Source organism: Abrus precatorius, unplaced genomic scaffold (genome assembly GCF_003935025.1).
Source record: "Abrus precatorius isolate BTA unplaced genomic scaffold, Abrus_2018 Scaffold7, whole genome shotgun sequence".
NCBI classification, from domain to species: domain Eukaryota; kingdom Viridiplantae; phylum Streptophyta; class Magnoliopsida; order Fabales; family Fabaceae; genus Abrus; species Abrus precatorius.
Window position 1 is genome coordinate 23,030,942 of NW_020874417.1, and position 17,380 is coordinate 23,048,321.

Consider the following 17,380-nt stretch of genomic DNA (forward strand, 5'->3'; position numbering starts at 1 on the left):
ATTTACTTAACTTCAAAATTATCTAACCCATAAAAATTTATCTCACTCTTGACATCAATGTGTTTCCAAAATCAAATCAAATTAAAATTAAAAAAATATAATTTTAATTTATTCATATATAACTAAATAAAAATTTTATCATAATAAAAAAAATCATATATTCTATTTTTTTCCTTCAATACATAAAGCTTTATTATTATAAAATAATAATGATATTTTTTTATATACTATTATATAAAATTTATATTTATAATTTTTAGTTAAATTTAAAAATGAATTTATAATTCATTCAAAACGTGTTAAGATTTTTTTATAAGTTTTTTTTATAAAATTTTTGTACATTATTGTTTCTTAATTATTACTTTTTGGTATAAAAATTATTTAACATGCCATTTAGTATCAATGCATGCATCTTAATAAAATGATTACTTTTTATTAATTACTATAATTAAATAAAATAATTTTATTAACTTATTTATATTAAAAATACCAAATATATTGGTAGTTAGGTAGTAAAAATTATTCTTAAAATGATATTAAATTTATTATAATGATTAAATGGTAATATTTATTTTTAATAATAATTAAAGAAATTAGTAAAAAAAGTTTAGTTCTTACATTTTAAAATTATAAATAATTTGAAATAAATGTAAAATATTTAAATAATATTTGATATGAAATGAAATGAATATACTTATTGTATCTATTTTTTTATCATTTAGACATAAATATATAATTAATCTAATTTTTTGAATCTTTTAAATTTAATATCATTTTTTATTTTATTATAAAATTATAATATTTTAAGTTTTAATTAAGTTAGTTACGATGATACAGTTGGTCCAGATAAATTCAACAAATAGTAAAGAAATGAGAAAAAATAATTTAACAATAACTTGTATTTTCTATAGTTTTTGAAATTTTTATGGGTAAACTCTCACTTTAGTCGTTGAAATATGCAACTTGACTAAAGTTAATCTTTGAAATTTAAAATTTTAATCTTTAAAATTAACAATTGTCAATCGCGTTTTCTTTTATCATTAAAAAATGTTAAAATTAAGTAATAAAGTGATGATTTGTTACGTTAAATGACATGTGACAATTTATTTTGGACACAAAATAACATCGTTTTATAATCTTTTATAAATAGTTTATTTTTTAGCAATAAAGTTCATATTTCACCTGTGTTCATGATTTCTTCTTTTCCTCTTATCGCTGCAATGGCGTTCCTTCTTTCTTTCTATTGTAATAGTCTCACTCTCCTTTTCTCTCTAGAGTTTTCTCTTTCATTCAACTCAAGACTTCATCTTTTATCTCTCATTGACAACCCAAACATCATCACTCAACCACCTTTCTCTCCACCATCATACCCATCAAAACTATCTTTAAATCCAACCTTTTGCCAACCCACACTCCTTGGATTCCATTTCCCCCTTGACCCTTCTAACATCAACCCCTCTAATTATGGGGAAGCATTATTTGACTTCAACAAAATTATCCCTTATTGTGCCTCCTTTCTCGTCCAATTTGTTTCAAACTTTTACCAAAATCTCCATATGAGACTTAGATTTGGTGGTTCAAATCACAAAGCCAAAGGAACTTTGCAACGTGAACGTCATTGCAAGAGTGACTAGAGGAAGGAAGAAGACGTCATGAAAGAAAGGCGAAGTAAAAAAATAAGGAGGGACCTTATTGACCAAAAATGTTAAATTAGGGACAAAAATGAACTATTTTTTAAAGATTATAAAATGACATCATTTTGTGTCTAGAATGAACCTATACATATTACTTAACCTGACATATCACCACTCTATTACTCATTTTTAAGGCCTCTTAACAATAAGGCTTAACGTGATTAACAATTGCTATTTTTAGGGACTAGATTTTCAAATTTAAAATTTAAGGGATTAATTTAAATGATGTTGCATATTTTAGGAACTAAAGTAAATGTTTACTCAAATTTTTATAGTGTAAGTGTATATGTAAATTTATAGACACACTTTATAAATATATATAGACTTAATTATGTTTTTGGTCTCTATAAATGTTGGTCATTTTGTGATAAGTTCCTATAAAATATTTTGTTAAGATTTAGCCCTTGTAAAGTTGAAAAATTAGGATTTAGTTTTTGTCATTAAGTATGCTAAACTGACAAACGAAATATTGTTTACTTGTATTACAATGTTATTTATTGCAATATCAATGTAAAAACTTAGTAAAATTACAAATGGAATCAACCCAAATTTGTTAAATAAGCCAAACATTATACACCACAATAAACAACCATATCACACTAAACAAAATAGTATTAACATTAGTTCATTGATGACAAATTTGGTTACATGAGTTAAGACAAATTCGAATACATATCGAAAAACTTAAGCATTACAATAGTTAAACAAAATTATACAACTGTAGTAGTCACAAACAGATTACACATGAAAAATTTGTTATCCTTTCATGGCAATATACATTAACAAAAAAACTATGGTCCATGAAACCCCAACTACGTAACACAAAATCTATCCTTTTGCCTTCTCAAATGAAAGTTTTCTTTCTAGTTTTATAATCTGACGCACATGGTCTTTAATGACTATTAGAACCTCATTTGAACACATGCATTTCACTCTCTCGAAACTCCTTCATTAGTCCATTTAAAGAAATTACAAGACTCCTTTAACAACACATCACACGCATAATGTAAGAAACAAATTTCAAAATGATGAACAATACAATATTATGTTAGTGAGAGATATTTATTACTTATTTTTCAATTCAGACATCTCCAAAATGCCCTTCAAGGATTGTTCTTACTGTTGGAGGTTAATAAGACCATTAGGCTTCAATACTGCTGATCAAGACGCTGAAACTGGTGATTTTGTTGCCATCAAATTATATTTGCAACTTTTTTCCTTCCAATTTTAGCAAAGAAGACAAGATGACGAAGTGAAGTGAAGCAAGAAACTGAGATAAGGTTTTTCACTATCTATTAAAAACACAAGACCACGAAATGAGCTTAAAAAAATAGGATTTTAACATCTCCTTCCCAACTTATTTTATTATTTTTTATTTCCTATTCCACTAGAACCCACCTCAGCAAACATGGTTTCACCTAGGCAGTGACTGAGCATCGAGATAGCCACGTGGAGTGCTGAGCTGTCTAATAGAGAGTCAGTTTACCACTTAACAGAGGAAGGGTTAATGGTAATAGTAGGAACTAAATTTTAATTTTTCAACTTTATAAGAAATAAATCCTAACAAAAATTTTTATAGAAACTTATCACAAAATAATCAATATTTATAAGGACCAAAAACATAATTAAGCAATATATTTATTATGCGTTCAAAGTTTACATCATAATTTATATATTTTATGGTGAATTTTTTAAAACAATTAACAAGAAAATTAATAAAGGTAAAAAGAAACCTATTTTAGAGAGGAACAATTTCACACATGTATTTATTTACACAATAGATAAGTAAATGTTTAAAAACATGTTAAAAATTTAATAATTATGACTCAAAAATTTAACTATTAATATTAAAATAAACATAAATTTATACGTAAATTTAATAAATTTATAAAAGTTTTATTGTCATTAATTTGTAAGATTAATTTAAATATTTAATAATAATATTTTCTTAAAAAATTAATTTTATATATTTAAAATTAATGACATTAATAGTTTTATTAATTAATAATAACATAATTTTTAATGTATTTAATTAGTTTTTGGTTGTAATGACGCTATAAGCAAACCAAAGAATAATAAAAGGAAAAGAAGAATAATTGGCAAATGCACATCAGTAACGAATGCAAATCTAAATAGGAATTTATGTTTAATTAAAATTTTAGAATGATAGATTTTGAGCATTTTCAAGATTAAGGCTAACCCATGTATATTTCCACCCAAACCCATATATTTTGGACTAATCAATTTAAGGTTAAGTTTTTGTTTTTAATTAATATAGAAGTAGGGGCAGATGAATTATTTTAGGGTTGGATAAAACTTCCTTGAATAATATATTACGATCATTAATTAATTTTTAAATAAATCTAACAGCCGTGAATTGTTAACGCACTGACGCACAACTTATATGTGCCCACTCATGATAGCCTACGCCCACTTTTTTGTTGTACTTCAGTTTGTTGATCTTCGAGAATAAATCTTAATAGTTAATTCGTTTTTGGTCCAACGAATCAGAAGTTACATGGCTCACTAAGTTTTTTTTTTTTAATTTAATATTGCTTTTGAGTTGAGTTAGAAAAGATTATTATTTGGTTGCATGAGCCTATGACGAGTTTGCAATCCAACAGATGAAGCTGAATAAAAATTGTATTTCATATAATTTAAGAAGTGCTCTAAAGACAAGTTAAGAAATAAAAAATCGTTTAGTCTTTTTTATTGACTAATAAAAAGAACATTTAAATTTTAGAATTTTTAAGATATTAAATACTCTTATTTAATAATTTTTATTTTACCACCATTTGACACAATTAAAAAGACACGGTGGTGAATTACATGATTTCTAATACCACCGTTATTATACACCCCCCCCCCCCCCCAAATCGAAAAGAAAAAAATTACAAAGTGGGCGAGGAGCTTTTATGTGATCTGAACAAATAGTTCAGCATCATATGTACAGCTACACAAGAGATCAGGGAGAAAGGGTACAAGTCAAGCAGGGATGAGAGCTAAAATCTGGGTCTTAATTCTTCCCATGCACATTTGAATTTCTCTATAAATACGAAGGTTTCGAGGACAACACGGCTGCAGGCTGGTAACGGCTGAATCTAATATCTGAGCCACATCAGCTGGAGGGTATTGCCGTTCAGTACAAGTCTGCCAAGTTAAAGAACATTAATTTTTGGTAAGTAAGATTTGTTCAACAAACTTCAATTCTTAGAAAAAAATATTCTGAAACTGAGTGAAAAACACAATCAACCAAATAAAATAAACAGAGACTAATCATAAAGAGTAATGAATACAGAATGCAATTACAAGGAGACAAAATTAAGCCAATTATTCTAATTCTATTTCTAATGCAACTGCCTACTAGGAAAGTGGAACAGATTTATTATTATGTAGTTTCCGACGACAAATGAAAACCTATGTGATGATAAAATATCTATTTAAATTGAAAGGCAGCATGAAAGCACAAAACCCAGATGAGCAGTTCAGCATTTTGTGGCCAGTAATTTAAGAGTATATCAAGGACCACATTGCTTTTGCAATCACATGGGGGAAATTACCTGTATCATGATTAATGTAGCAACACATGAAGTGATGAGCTCTGATGGAATTTCAGCATCAACTTTGTCAGAAGCATTTTGTAGCTTTGGACCACACACATCATTAAGTAAATGCTCTGTTATACAGGATGTTGAATGATTATGATGATAAAACCCGCCATTCACTTGCTCTTGGGACCTGATCATGGGTAGCTGAGACTTGGAGGCCAACTGCTGATGATTCATAGAATCCAATGCCTGTCCAATCTTCATGAAAGCATCTTCATCTTCCTTTGTCAAAGACAAAGCCTGAATTAATACCAACAAAAAGCGCCACGCCAAGAGTTCATTAGAAAGTTAGAGGTTGAATACTCGAATAATGCTCTAATGTATTCCACTACAGTCTAAAGCTATCGTTGCATCTGAATTATGTCTAATATGATCCCTTTGACATTTGTGGCTAAACTGACCACAAATGATTGCTTGCAATAACAATGCAATGCTAGATCAAGAAGAATGAGTATAATTTGCTGGGGAAAATAAACAGAAAAAGGCTCACATCACCCAAAGTGGGAGAAAACAAGTGGAAAAACCAGTTTATATAAAGTTCATGATAACTGCAAAAGCCAAGGGGTCAGAAGATCCATAAGCCACCAATACCTGAAATGCAGCATCCACCATTGCATTTGCTCTTAACCTGGATCCTTTAATAATCTCTACAACAGTTGACCCTGACTCTAGCATTACGGAACTATCCAACATACTGGAAAGGTCACCGTGAACATTGAAACTTGCTTGGGGGTTCATCCATGGCGGCAGAGAGTTTCCTGTGCAAGTATTGCGTTGCCTCAGTTGAAGCATAGTATCAGAAACCTGAAAATTATAACCCAATTAAATGCTGTTTGAAGGTATACACCGAATGTTGAAATGAGAGAAATAATGCATTGGAAGCCACATGCCTGTCCACTGGCTTCCTTTAGCTCTACAAGTACCGTGGCATAATACTTCTTGAAAGACTCAGAATCTTTGAAGCATTGTATGCCATTTTGGTTTTCCAATATGTCACTGTGTGCTTTTTGAAGCTCCATTAACAACGTATCCTGTAAGAGCAGCCCAAATAGTTGGAGCAAGAGCACAAATAACCTTGGTAAATTTACATATAGAGAAGGATGGATCCATTTAAGATTTAGAAAATACCTAAATGAAAAGGGTACATGAAAACAGAAAGTCAAAACAGTTTCAAAAAGAACTGCAACAAAAATACATTGAGTGCATAAAAAGTAAAAACCTTTTTATCCAGAGCACGCTTTAGTTCAGAAAGTGCATGTATATCAGCTTCCTTAGCTTGATGGTGCGTCACTTTACACAGTTGGGTGTATCCTGCCTGTGCACAGAGGTTATCAATGGCAGCAACCTTTGCCTGGGCAACAGCATAATTAACACTCCTTAATAAGATTTTAGTGAAATTTTGAAACAAAAACTTAAACAAAACACAATATTTCAGTGCTTCTAATTCTAACATCAAAATTCAACAGAACCACTTCAAGACCTTCCAAGGTATTCCTTAAAATGATTTAGTTGAGAAAAGCATTGGGTGGTTAAATTCATCCAGTTCATCATAGCAGTGCAAAACGAATGGGAACATATGTGAAGGTTTGTCCACTAGTTAAAACTTAAAAGACATTTAAGAAAATTTGTCAATCATTAAAGTAACATGAAGCCTTCATATTAACTGTTCAGGATTATTGTATGTTAGGATAAAAAAAATATTTAACTTGTAATGAAAAAAATTAGAGTTGTTCATGAAAATTATTTTAACACTAATCAAATCATATGTTAACACATTACAATGTCACCTTTCAAGCAGCTATTCTCATAGTCAAACTCATTCAATGAAAGTAACAATGCATGACAAAATGATTATGTAAAAAATTTTGATGCTGATAGTAGAATCAAATTAAATCCAAATCATAATATCAAGTATAGATGGAATGTATAAAATAAAGCGCTAAGCACCAAAAACATTGTTGACGCATAATATCAGTACATTGATACTTATTAGCAATCTAACCTTTCCTTGCTTTACTAAAGCACTTGAAGAGGTGTGTACCTTCACTGGTGAAGTACATGTTTCGCACCCTCCAAAACACGATTTTCCATTAATCTGTGGCTCTTTAGTCAATAGAGAGGCTTTTCTGGCACCAATCTGCCTCCTCAGAGCTTCTGGCATATTATCTAGTGGATTCAACGGCATGCAATCAATGTCCTGAACCAAAAATACCACTCATTAAAACAAGAAAATGTGACAACCCATTTTTGGACTCAACAAATATCAAGCTAATTTTTTTTCAATTGGGAGAAAAAGTATTAAGAAATTGATTGTTTATTACAGCATGTGATACATATAAATCATTTATATATTTCACAAATATTAAGCCAATTTTCTTTTAATTACACAGAGGAGCCTTGGCACGATGGTTAGAGTATCACAATGAAACTAGGTCACAAGATTGGGTCTTGAAATCAACTTCTTACAAATGCAAGGTATGGCTACCTTCTATCCACAGCAGTGGGTGTTCAAACCTTTCTCTAAACACCATGCATAGCAGGAGCTTTATAGCACAAGACAGAAATTTCTATTGTTTATTACAGCATTACAGCACATGGTATGCAGGCTTGGTTCAACTTATTTTGAGGGATTTTTTTATATATTCATGAGAACTTTTGAAAAAAAAATAAAATCCACCAAAATTAAAAAGAAACAAACATGCTAAATATACTAATTGAAACTACCTCTTCAAGAATGGCTATAATATTTAAAAAAATCAGGATGATAATAAGAGATCATATTACCATTACAAATTCAACACCTAATTCAGGACAGTCAAACTGAATCCTGCACTTGTCATAGTCAACAGTAAGCACACTACCATCGTGAATCTCTCTTGTTTTGGGGTGAAGAGCAATTACTCGTTGTCCAACATATAATGGTCTAGCCAAATCTGTTGGAAGTCCATCCCTGATACCAGTTTGCAGTTCAGTGTAATGTTTCCTCACTGATTCCCGATACTGCTCAAGTTTTAGTCTTTCTTCACGTAGAAAGTGTTCAGAAAACCTGCGGGGTTTGCCAAGGGAACTGCAGAAACGAGTACAACATTGCAATGTTAAATAGATTCTTTGTGATTACATACTTTACTGCTCACCAGGTATAGCATAAGTAACTGCATCTGAATTTCTCACCTTTTTATGACACTCCACTCAACACGAGTTAACCTTGGGATATTCCCTAGTCCGACATGATTTAAGTACTCCATGAATTCCCTTTTGGCAAACCATGGATAATCAATTGCACTATAAAACCATTCAAAAATAAACCATCTGCCAACCATACAAGATGACAAGCAACTAGAAAGCTTTTCCTGCAAGTTATAAAAAAAGAGTATTTTATTTTGGGAAAAAAAAAAACATGAAGCCTCTCAAAGCTTTAGAAGCATATAATCAATTTAAACAAATAAAAAGCCTGTACCTTGAGGGTAGAGTACTTATCAGGTTGACTTTTCAATATGTTGTCAGAAGATGTCTCTTTAGGCATGAATGCTCTCTGTAAAATCATCTTGCGTCTACTTCTTTTAGTTGGTAAACTAACTCCACTTATAAGTGGAACTTCAGCAGTTGATACTGTCAAATTTTGCTGATCACTACACAAGGAACTCTCTGATGATCTGACTATCTTCAATTGCTTTGGTAGGGTAAAAACCTGATCAATGTGTTTTCCTTTAATTATTGGTTTGTTCTCATCATCTACAGCCTACAGGAAATGCACAACAACTTTGATAAGAACACATAATAAATACATTCCAAGCATCTTTCAAGGATCTAAGATAAAACTGAAACAACTTCGCGTCTACAATAATTGGACACATTTTATAATCAGTTAAGAAAAAAAAAAAAAAAAAAAACTGGACTGGTTTCCAGCTTCACATTATTGTCATTTCATGTGTACATTCTATTTTACATCAACGAATTTCTTAGTTCTTACAATACTTACTGTACCTATCTATCAATATAAATACGGTCAGCATATTTAATGATACTGTATCAATTATGGGAGCAATCAATTCTTATGGCATCCCCTATATTGAGCAATGATAATGGGGAGAAGAAAAAACGACACTGAACTCAATGCGGTACAACCTACAACAAAATGTCACTCTAGGCCTATATCAACAGGCAAACAAAGAGAAAACTCAGTTTGGTCAATGATAGCCATTTAATTAAACCCAAAATATATTGCACTCAAACACTTCTTTGGGCTAAGATTTACAACATTTTATGAACTAACTACAACATTTTCAGGTTAGGATCACACATCCAGCAAAACCAAAAATTAAATACAATGTCCCTTTGTAACACGGATAACAAAAGTTGAGGTAAATTTTCATTGATCAAGTGACAATTTAGGTGATGTCTTAATCAGTAGAGCACTAGTCACATATGAAACCTTCCTCATGTCTTGCAGGGTGCAGGGAGGAATTTATGACAATATGGAATTAAAATATGGGCAATAAATAAGAATTAAAACTCCCATAGAATAAACCAACCAAATTTTAATGTCAAATTAGAACAGACCAGATTTACATCAAACTACAGTTAAAAACATTTGTAAACCTTTAAATAGGATACAACAAAAAAGTCCTGGAAATATTTTTTAAAACCTACAATGTTATCTGTACTACTCATGCCACGGTTGCCACCCTTCTACCACTTGTGCAAATTCTTGAATATTCATTCTAAAGGGAAAAATAATATTCTCATAACAATGAAATTTGATTCAATTCTGCAGAGATTCACACACAAACACAAATATTCCAGGTAAAAAAAAAATTCAAAGACTTGCATACCTCATTTTTCAAGGGACCACTTGGATAAGAATTGAGCTTTGCATTTGCAACCTGCAACCAAATAAAAGCTTCCCTTAACTAATTGAGTTATGGCAAATATCATTGAATAGACAAATTTGAGATGAACATAAGTTATTGGATCAGAATAATAATTGAGGAAGGAATTGCCGAAAAGATACTATGATTACTAGAATACTATATTACACAGTTCCATATAATTTAATAAGCATTCAAAATTAAATGAATTTTCTGATTAATATCTGATAATTACAAGGAAACACTATCATTAATAAATAAAAACAATTTATAAGAATAGAATGAAAAGGACAAATTTAACCCAACACAACATTGTTGAATGCCCGATTGCTACTTAAAAACTCATGAAGTGCGATCATCTGAAATTGTCCTCTTAGCTATGAAGCAAAAACATCTAAAAAAGGATCCATTTCTAACAAGAGCAAGCATAGACATCTTGCCAAGACATGTCGTGTCCATATGAATTTTCAATGCTTCAGAGCTTCCTAGTAATCAAACAAAAGATAAGGGGAGTACCACCTACTAATTAAAAGATGAGAATTTAACATGTGTCTCCACGTTATTTCAATGCAGTAGCACCACTAATCGTACTTGGCAACCTTCAGATTTGGTAGTTCAAAATTAGGCAAGAAGTAAACCAGTGAATGGTAAATACCATCACAACTAAGATCACACATCGCCATCATCACATCAGTGTCAAAATCTAAATTTTCATTTTTAAAACCATACTAGCATATATCTTATATTATTTTGTACAATGACAAATCTCTCACTGTTGCCTAGTGTATTTGCCTTAGCAGTGGAAAAACTGTTAAAAATTGATTACATATATAATTGTTTTTTTAGAAAATCAATTATACACATAAAATAATTTACTACAAATTATTTATGTCAATCCATAAGTGATTTTAAGACATATGTTTGGATTGTTTAAATATAATAGCTTTTATGTAGTAAAGTACTCAATGAGACCTGATCAGAGGGTAAAATGACATTTATTTCCAGAAGTTTTGAAATGTCTAAAGCAGTCACTTTCAGAAATGACCTTTGACAAAATTCAAAAGTGCTAAGATTTTATTTTATTTTATTCTTTTGCTGGAATGGTATGGCATGTTTGTTGACACAGAGAAGGGTGAGTGGTCCCTGCCACTACACTCCATCCAACAACCACCATAGAATACAGTCAACATTCTGGCTCTTTTTTTATGCTGTGTAGTATCATGAAAAGCTGTAATAGTTTATAAAAATTTGTGCAACAGCATTTTATTTTTTTGTATTAATCCAAGTCATTGAAAGAGAAAATTCTTTCTGGAGTAAAAAGCTCTTTGAAAAATTATATGAAACCAAACAGACTCACAATGTAAAATCTATTGGATAAGCATACAGGATCATGACTACCTTTGAAACCATAGACTTTCGCTTTCTTTTCCATGTTGCATCAGCAAAAGGAAGCTGCTCTTTTGATTCAGAGAGAGCATTAGTATCCTTTGCCAATTCCTTTCCTAGCTTAGATTTTTTGAAGGTTGAAAGCTCAATTTCAGGGACCACAGTGTGTTTAAGTTTATGTCTCTTATGGCTTGTTGATGTTGCTTCAGGTAAAGCAAACTTATCATCTTTATCAGTAGTCATTCTTTCTCGCTTCAACTGGATGGACGATTCTAGAACAGCAAGGGGGAAATCTTGAGAAGTTAATTCAAAGTTAAGATTTGAATGATAATGAGATGGTAATTTTGCAAAATCCCAAAAAAAGTGCAAATAATATGAAATAAGAAGTTAAAACTTAAAAGTGAAATTAATCACATGTCAATGCAGATGGACCAAAATCACGAAAATCAATTTCAGCTTCAGCTACGTTGTGTTGAAAGTGAAAATGCTAAAAATTGAATTTTTTTTCCAATTTGGCTGTTGCTTATGTGTGAGTGTATGTGTGTGCATAAGTGTCCTACAATTACACTATTAAATATATCAAAAACTATTCTTACCAGATTCTATTGTAGATGTTGGCATCATTAGAGATAGATCTGCCAAAGTTTGCAAAGCATTCAAGGCAAGTGTTTCATCTGTTGGATAAAGCAATTAAATATTGCGACTTCAGAGACATCTTGGAAGAAAAGGATAAACACATTCTACAGAAATCCAAGTTCACCTTGCCCATGGCAAAGGGAGGAAAAGAAACAAAAAAGTTAATGCAAACAATTTGTATCCATATCTGCAGTGACAGAATTACCTCCAAAGAAAAGTTTCTTGTTTCTATTCCTCTGATTTCTTTTAGAAAACTTTTCAAGTTTTTCATTAGTAACCTCAATATAATCCTTTTCCTTCAATGAACTAAAACTAAATCCTTCTTCAGTGCCGCTACATGCTTCTCCACCATCATCAAGCTGATGATTTCCAACATTTTCCACTCTCTCTTTCTTTCTGTAAAATTTCCCCCCCTTCTGAAGAACTTTAACAGTGCCTATGCCTTCCATATCCAACAAGGAACTATTATCTCTTGCATATTCCCCATTTTCAGCTCCCTGGCTTTCTATACTGCCTTCCAAGAACTCTTCATCTGCAGAAACATCACGAACCTTGACACGAGCTGTCTTTGACATTTGATGCTGGTTGACAAAATAGCAAAATAATTACACTTTTTGAACAATAATGTATCAAACACAAGCATTCATTCACAATGATTTCCATTAGATCCTATTTGAATGTTAATGCTTATTCACACATCCAGAGCACAAATACAAGATAATGGCAGAAAAAGCCAGTGAACAGTTAAATACCTTTCTTTCCCAACTCCGGATGGGAGAGGAGGACTTTTGCTCTATTCTTCTATATGGTGTTTGAGAAACCTGGGGAGAGCCCCCTCTTTGTGCAGCCTCAGTTAACGCCAAAGCTACAACATGAGCAACTTCATCATCATTTGCATCAACAGCAGACTTCAGGATTTTTTTATTAGGTGAAGCATAATTTTCTGTATCATCTCTCTTATAAGAGTAGCAAACTGGGACACGAGGCGTCCTTTTCCCAACAACACGAGGCTGGATCCCTGATTAATGGGAAAACTATAAATATTGCAATCACTGCAGAATAATTTGCATATTATGAAAATGATATTACAGGGAATATGAGCAAGACTAACAATTTAGAATAATCAATAATGCTAATCATATATTCTAACATGAAAAATACACAGACTCATTTTACCATGCACTAAAATTCAATGATTTAGAAAATGGGGGCAGCAAGCATTGAACACTTGGCTATAAAAGGCTATGATACCATGTCATTGATCAACTTTCATAAAAGCTTGAGTTATTAAGTTTTGCTCATGAATGAATTGTATATCTAAAAGTTGGCATTCTACCAACACAAGAATACAGTCCAAACACCTAAAATAAATCTTCAGTAAGAATACTTGTGGGAATTCTGCAGTAATAGGGGTGAGCTTTGCCAGTTTCTGTCATCCAGGGGGATAAAAACAACTTAGAAAAGGCAAACCACAAGCATGGTTCTATGGACAATGTAAAAACACAGAGAGGGAGTGGGACCACAAGGAGTACTTTACCATCAACGCGTCTCCTCTTCAATAGAGAGAGGCATCCATCACTGGAAGGAATAGACTGAGACTGAACAGGATCTTTAGAGACACAAAACCGAACCTTTTCACGCTTTCTTTTCACAGGTTTTCGAGATCCTGAGGCATCATTGCTCTCCCTTTCACTATCAGTTCCTTCCTGTCAAATTCCACTCCAAAAAATTACAGATCAGAAATACATACTCAGCCAATATAACATGTCAGGAGGAAAAAAATAGCAAAGTGTAACCAGAAACAGAAGAACTCAACTTCCCCAAAGATCAATCAGTCTCACTAAAAATAAAAATTGCAAATCCAAATGTAAGCATGAATCACATCATCTGTAATGTCACAATATTTGCTAAATAAAAAGAGACGAAAATATTGCAATATGAGAAGGGATTGCCATGGCCAATAATGAGAACAGATTTTTAATTTAGTTTCAACAGAAAAGTTTTACCCTTCTTTCTGGGTTAAAAAACTTCTCCCTAAAAGAGGTTTTGACACCAAAATAGCTGTCTACAAATTTTTTCCAGAGTAATAAATGTACTAAACACAAACTAGCTTTAACCTTACCAGCACATTGTAGTGATCAGTCATCATTGCTATGAGGCCAACAACGGAAGCTGTACCCTCTGGCAGAGACAGGTATGCCTGTAAATTACAGCAGTTTCAGTAACACTTAAAATGAAAAATCTACACAACATTAACAAGACAGTTCATGATAATTGGAAGTAAGAAATTGTAAGTAAGAAAGGACCTAAATGTGCTAATTTAGCCTAGGGTGAAATAAGTGGATTTATGGAGGCATAATTATTGCAATTTGGCAAGCATACAGCCATGGAATGATATCAAACAACCTCCCTTTTTTAAAAAATAAAACAATTACAAAGGTAGAGGGAGATTGGGAAAATGAAGAGGAAGCACAAAGGAAAAAAATCTTAGATCATTCCATGGGTAGAAATAGAACATTATTTAGTCAGTTTGTAAAAAATGCCATCTAAATATTAGCCAAATCAATTATGCAAAAATTACATGCACACAAACAAAGCCTAATTTCTTAAATAAAAGGAAGAATGCACACAATAAGCATGACATATGGCTACAGATTAGGCTATTGTAGTTTTCTTTTACCCGATTCATGCTGTAAAGAGCTTCTACCATTTCAGTGGATCTATTACGTACAACAGCAGCCACCTGGAAATGCAAATAAATCAATCAGAATGGTGAAAGATAACAAGAACTCTAAAGACAATGGTGATGAGAATTATATGAGGAAGGAAGAACAAGCTGAATTGTCCACAAATTTCCAAATGAGCAAGCAGAATGGATAGAGAAAATAACACTATAACAAAAGCACACCTTCTTCCAGTCTTTCCCGTACTTCCTATATGCTTCATAAAATCGCTCTAATTCCTCCTTGCTCCATTGAGATCCCAATTTATCAGTCAACTTTTTCTTCTGTCAAGAGGCACACGTTAACCAGGATTCAAAAATTTAAGGCTAAAACAAGAGACAAAATATTATCTGTGTTCAGTGCAAATACTGTAATGGACAAGAGCCATAAGTATGATGCATGGATACTACAAAATTGGTAATGTATCCATATCCAATATTTATATGATACATTTTCATTTTATTTTTTTCATATTCATTTTTTTATGAGTTTTCTGAATACTCACCACCCTTGAAATCATGTTATTCAAAAAATATAAGATAGAAATTCAAGACCCATTCTCTCTAACTCCCTCCCCCAAAGCATAATTTAAATCTTGTAGTCTTGTTTTCTTCAAAATTATCACACAGAATAGCAAATTATCATAAATAAATATGTATTTTATATAATACATATTGTACTCATATCTTTAAAAAAATTGTTATATTTCTGCGTATCATGGCATACCAGATACTTGAGTCCACACCTGTGCAACATAGTTTACATTTACAAGACATGAAAATTTCTCAAGTGAAATTCACAAATACTAACACCAACATTATACTTCATGTAAAACCCAAGAACTGCCTCTTTAAACTCTTTTTAAAACTATTATGAAAATATGATACCAAAGTTTCAAAACAGAAGTGCTAAGTCCTAACAGATCAAGACATACCCGTTGTTTGCTTTTACTTGAATTAACACCTGAATTAACACCATCTTTCTCAGGAGAAATATCATTTGAACTTGAAATCCGCTTATTCACACTTCTAGATTTCCTAGTAGGTGCCATTGATCTTTTCAGTATCTGAACAAAAGAAAAGACCACAATCAATGATTTTAGTTCCGTTAAAATTCAGCTAGTGAACTGATCAATAATGCATAATTGGAAGACTAGACAACACAAAAATTTCTCTTGGAATATTTAGTTAAGGTAAAAGCTAAAGTCAGTGCAAATTCTTTTGGCCTTCCTTACTCCACTTTTCCCCACAAGTTATAAAGTCCAACCATTAACATTACCTTTCCTGCATTTCACATGAATGAAAATAATTAGAGGACAGATGTTCAAGTGTTCAGCTACTTCAGAGGCTTCACAGGGATTCAGATTTTCAATGTAACAGAAACGTCAAAGCACGTAGATTCTTAGGTAGTTCCTCATATTGCTTTTTTTTTTTTAAGATATTAAAAGTAGATTAGCCCAAAACAAACATAGAAATCAGTGTAAACAGCAAACTAACAGGATAAACAGAAAATTTGCAATGCACATGAAAATTTTCCAAACTAATAGTATAAACCACAAATTTAAATCGTTATCAAGATAAACATAACCAACCAGCAGCGAAGATCTACACCTTCTAAGCAGAACTTTCCACAATCACATCGAACTTAGCAATTGACTACGAGATTCACAACATTCAAATATCCAAATAAGATGCAAACCTTTCACCCTTACCACCTCAAAATTATCTAAGAAAAAACAATAAAAAGGAACGCCAATTCAAATGCACAATAGAAGAATCAGACGACCGGCACCGAACAGCTTGATTTAGAAAAACAAAACAAAAACAACATTATTAAGAAAAACCGCAAAGATTCAATCGATAAAGGACAAATTCCTTCTAATTAACAAAAGATGACGTAAATCTTTGTCCTCTTGTTGGAATTCAAACCCTAGATTACAGATCGGAAAGTGAAACTGGTTCTGTGGCTCTCACCGCGTGTAGGGTTTATCCGATTCCCACTGAAGCACGAGAAGAACAGGAAAGAGAAGTGGCAGGGTTTACGCGCACAGAGAGAGAAAGAGAGAGGAAAAGAAAGAGGGCTTGCCGCGAAACTTAAATATAAAGAAGTCCTCTAGCCAATGAGATTTTTCGCAGTGCGCATTAACCACGAAGAAGATCGAGGAGGGAGAATAAGGATTTTGTATTATCGTATCATTTACCGTACACGTCTATGCCTCGCTCATATCAAACGGTCCACATTCTGCGCTTCATTGAGGATATAAAATTTTCGTTGTATCGGATTATATTTGAAATTTTAGAAGAGAATCCTGCTTAATGTTTCCCATCATTTTCCGTATTGGTAATATAACCCCGGTGAATTTTGCATCGTTGGTTTTTATATTCTTATCAATTTTCGTTTATAGTTAGTGTAAAAATATATATATTTCATCCTATCGCTCAACCATACGTTGTCACGAACAACTA

General features: G+C 32.0%; 1 protein-coding gene across 10 annotated transcripts; it reads right to left on the reverse strand.

Annotated features, from left to right (window-relative positions):
* Positions 1 to 4,383: 4,383 nt before the first annotated feature.
* On the reverse strand, positions 4,384 to 17,174 carry LOC113871179 (protein ALWAYS EARLY 2). 10 transcript variants are annotated; one of them, XM_027508080.1, is made up of 20 exons: positions 16,889 to 16,989; positions 15,850 to 15,981; positions 15,101 to 15,199; positions 14,873 to 14,935; positions 14,315 to 14,392; positions 13,730 to 13,898; positions 12,945 to 13,210; positions 12,398 to 12,773; positions 12,153 to 12,230; positions 11,569 to 11,828; positions 10,135 to 10,185; positions 8,760 to 9,041; positions 8,474 to 8,652; positions 8,087 to 8,369; positions 7,344 to 7,499; positions 6,522 to 6,653; positions 6,193 to 6,333; positions 5,894 to 6,106; positions 5,255 to 5,542; positions 4,384 to 4,844 (listed from the first exon to the last, which is right to left on the reverse strand). In XM_027508080.1, exons 2-20 carry the CDS (start codon positions 15,964 to 15,966, stop codon positions 4,680 to 4,682), a joined length of 3,396 nt encoding a protein of 1,131 aa, XP_027363881.1. In that variant the 5' UTR covers positions 15,967 to 15,981; positions 16,889 to 16,989; the 3' UTR covers positions 4,384 to 4,679. The 10 variants fall into 10 exon arrangements, with proteins under 10 accessions (XP_027363881.1, XP_027363884.1, XP_027363883.1 ...); XM_027508083.1 differs by having other exon boundaries at positions 4,483 to 4,844; positions 7,305 to 7,499; positions 12,945 to 13,057; positions 16,889 to 17,060; XM_027508082.1 differs by having other exon boundaries at positions 4,483 to 4,844; positions 6,558 to 6,653; positions 16,889 to 17,060.
* Positions 17,175 to 17,380: the final 206 nt, after the last annotated feature.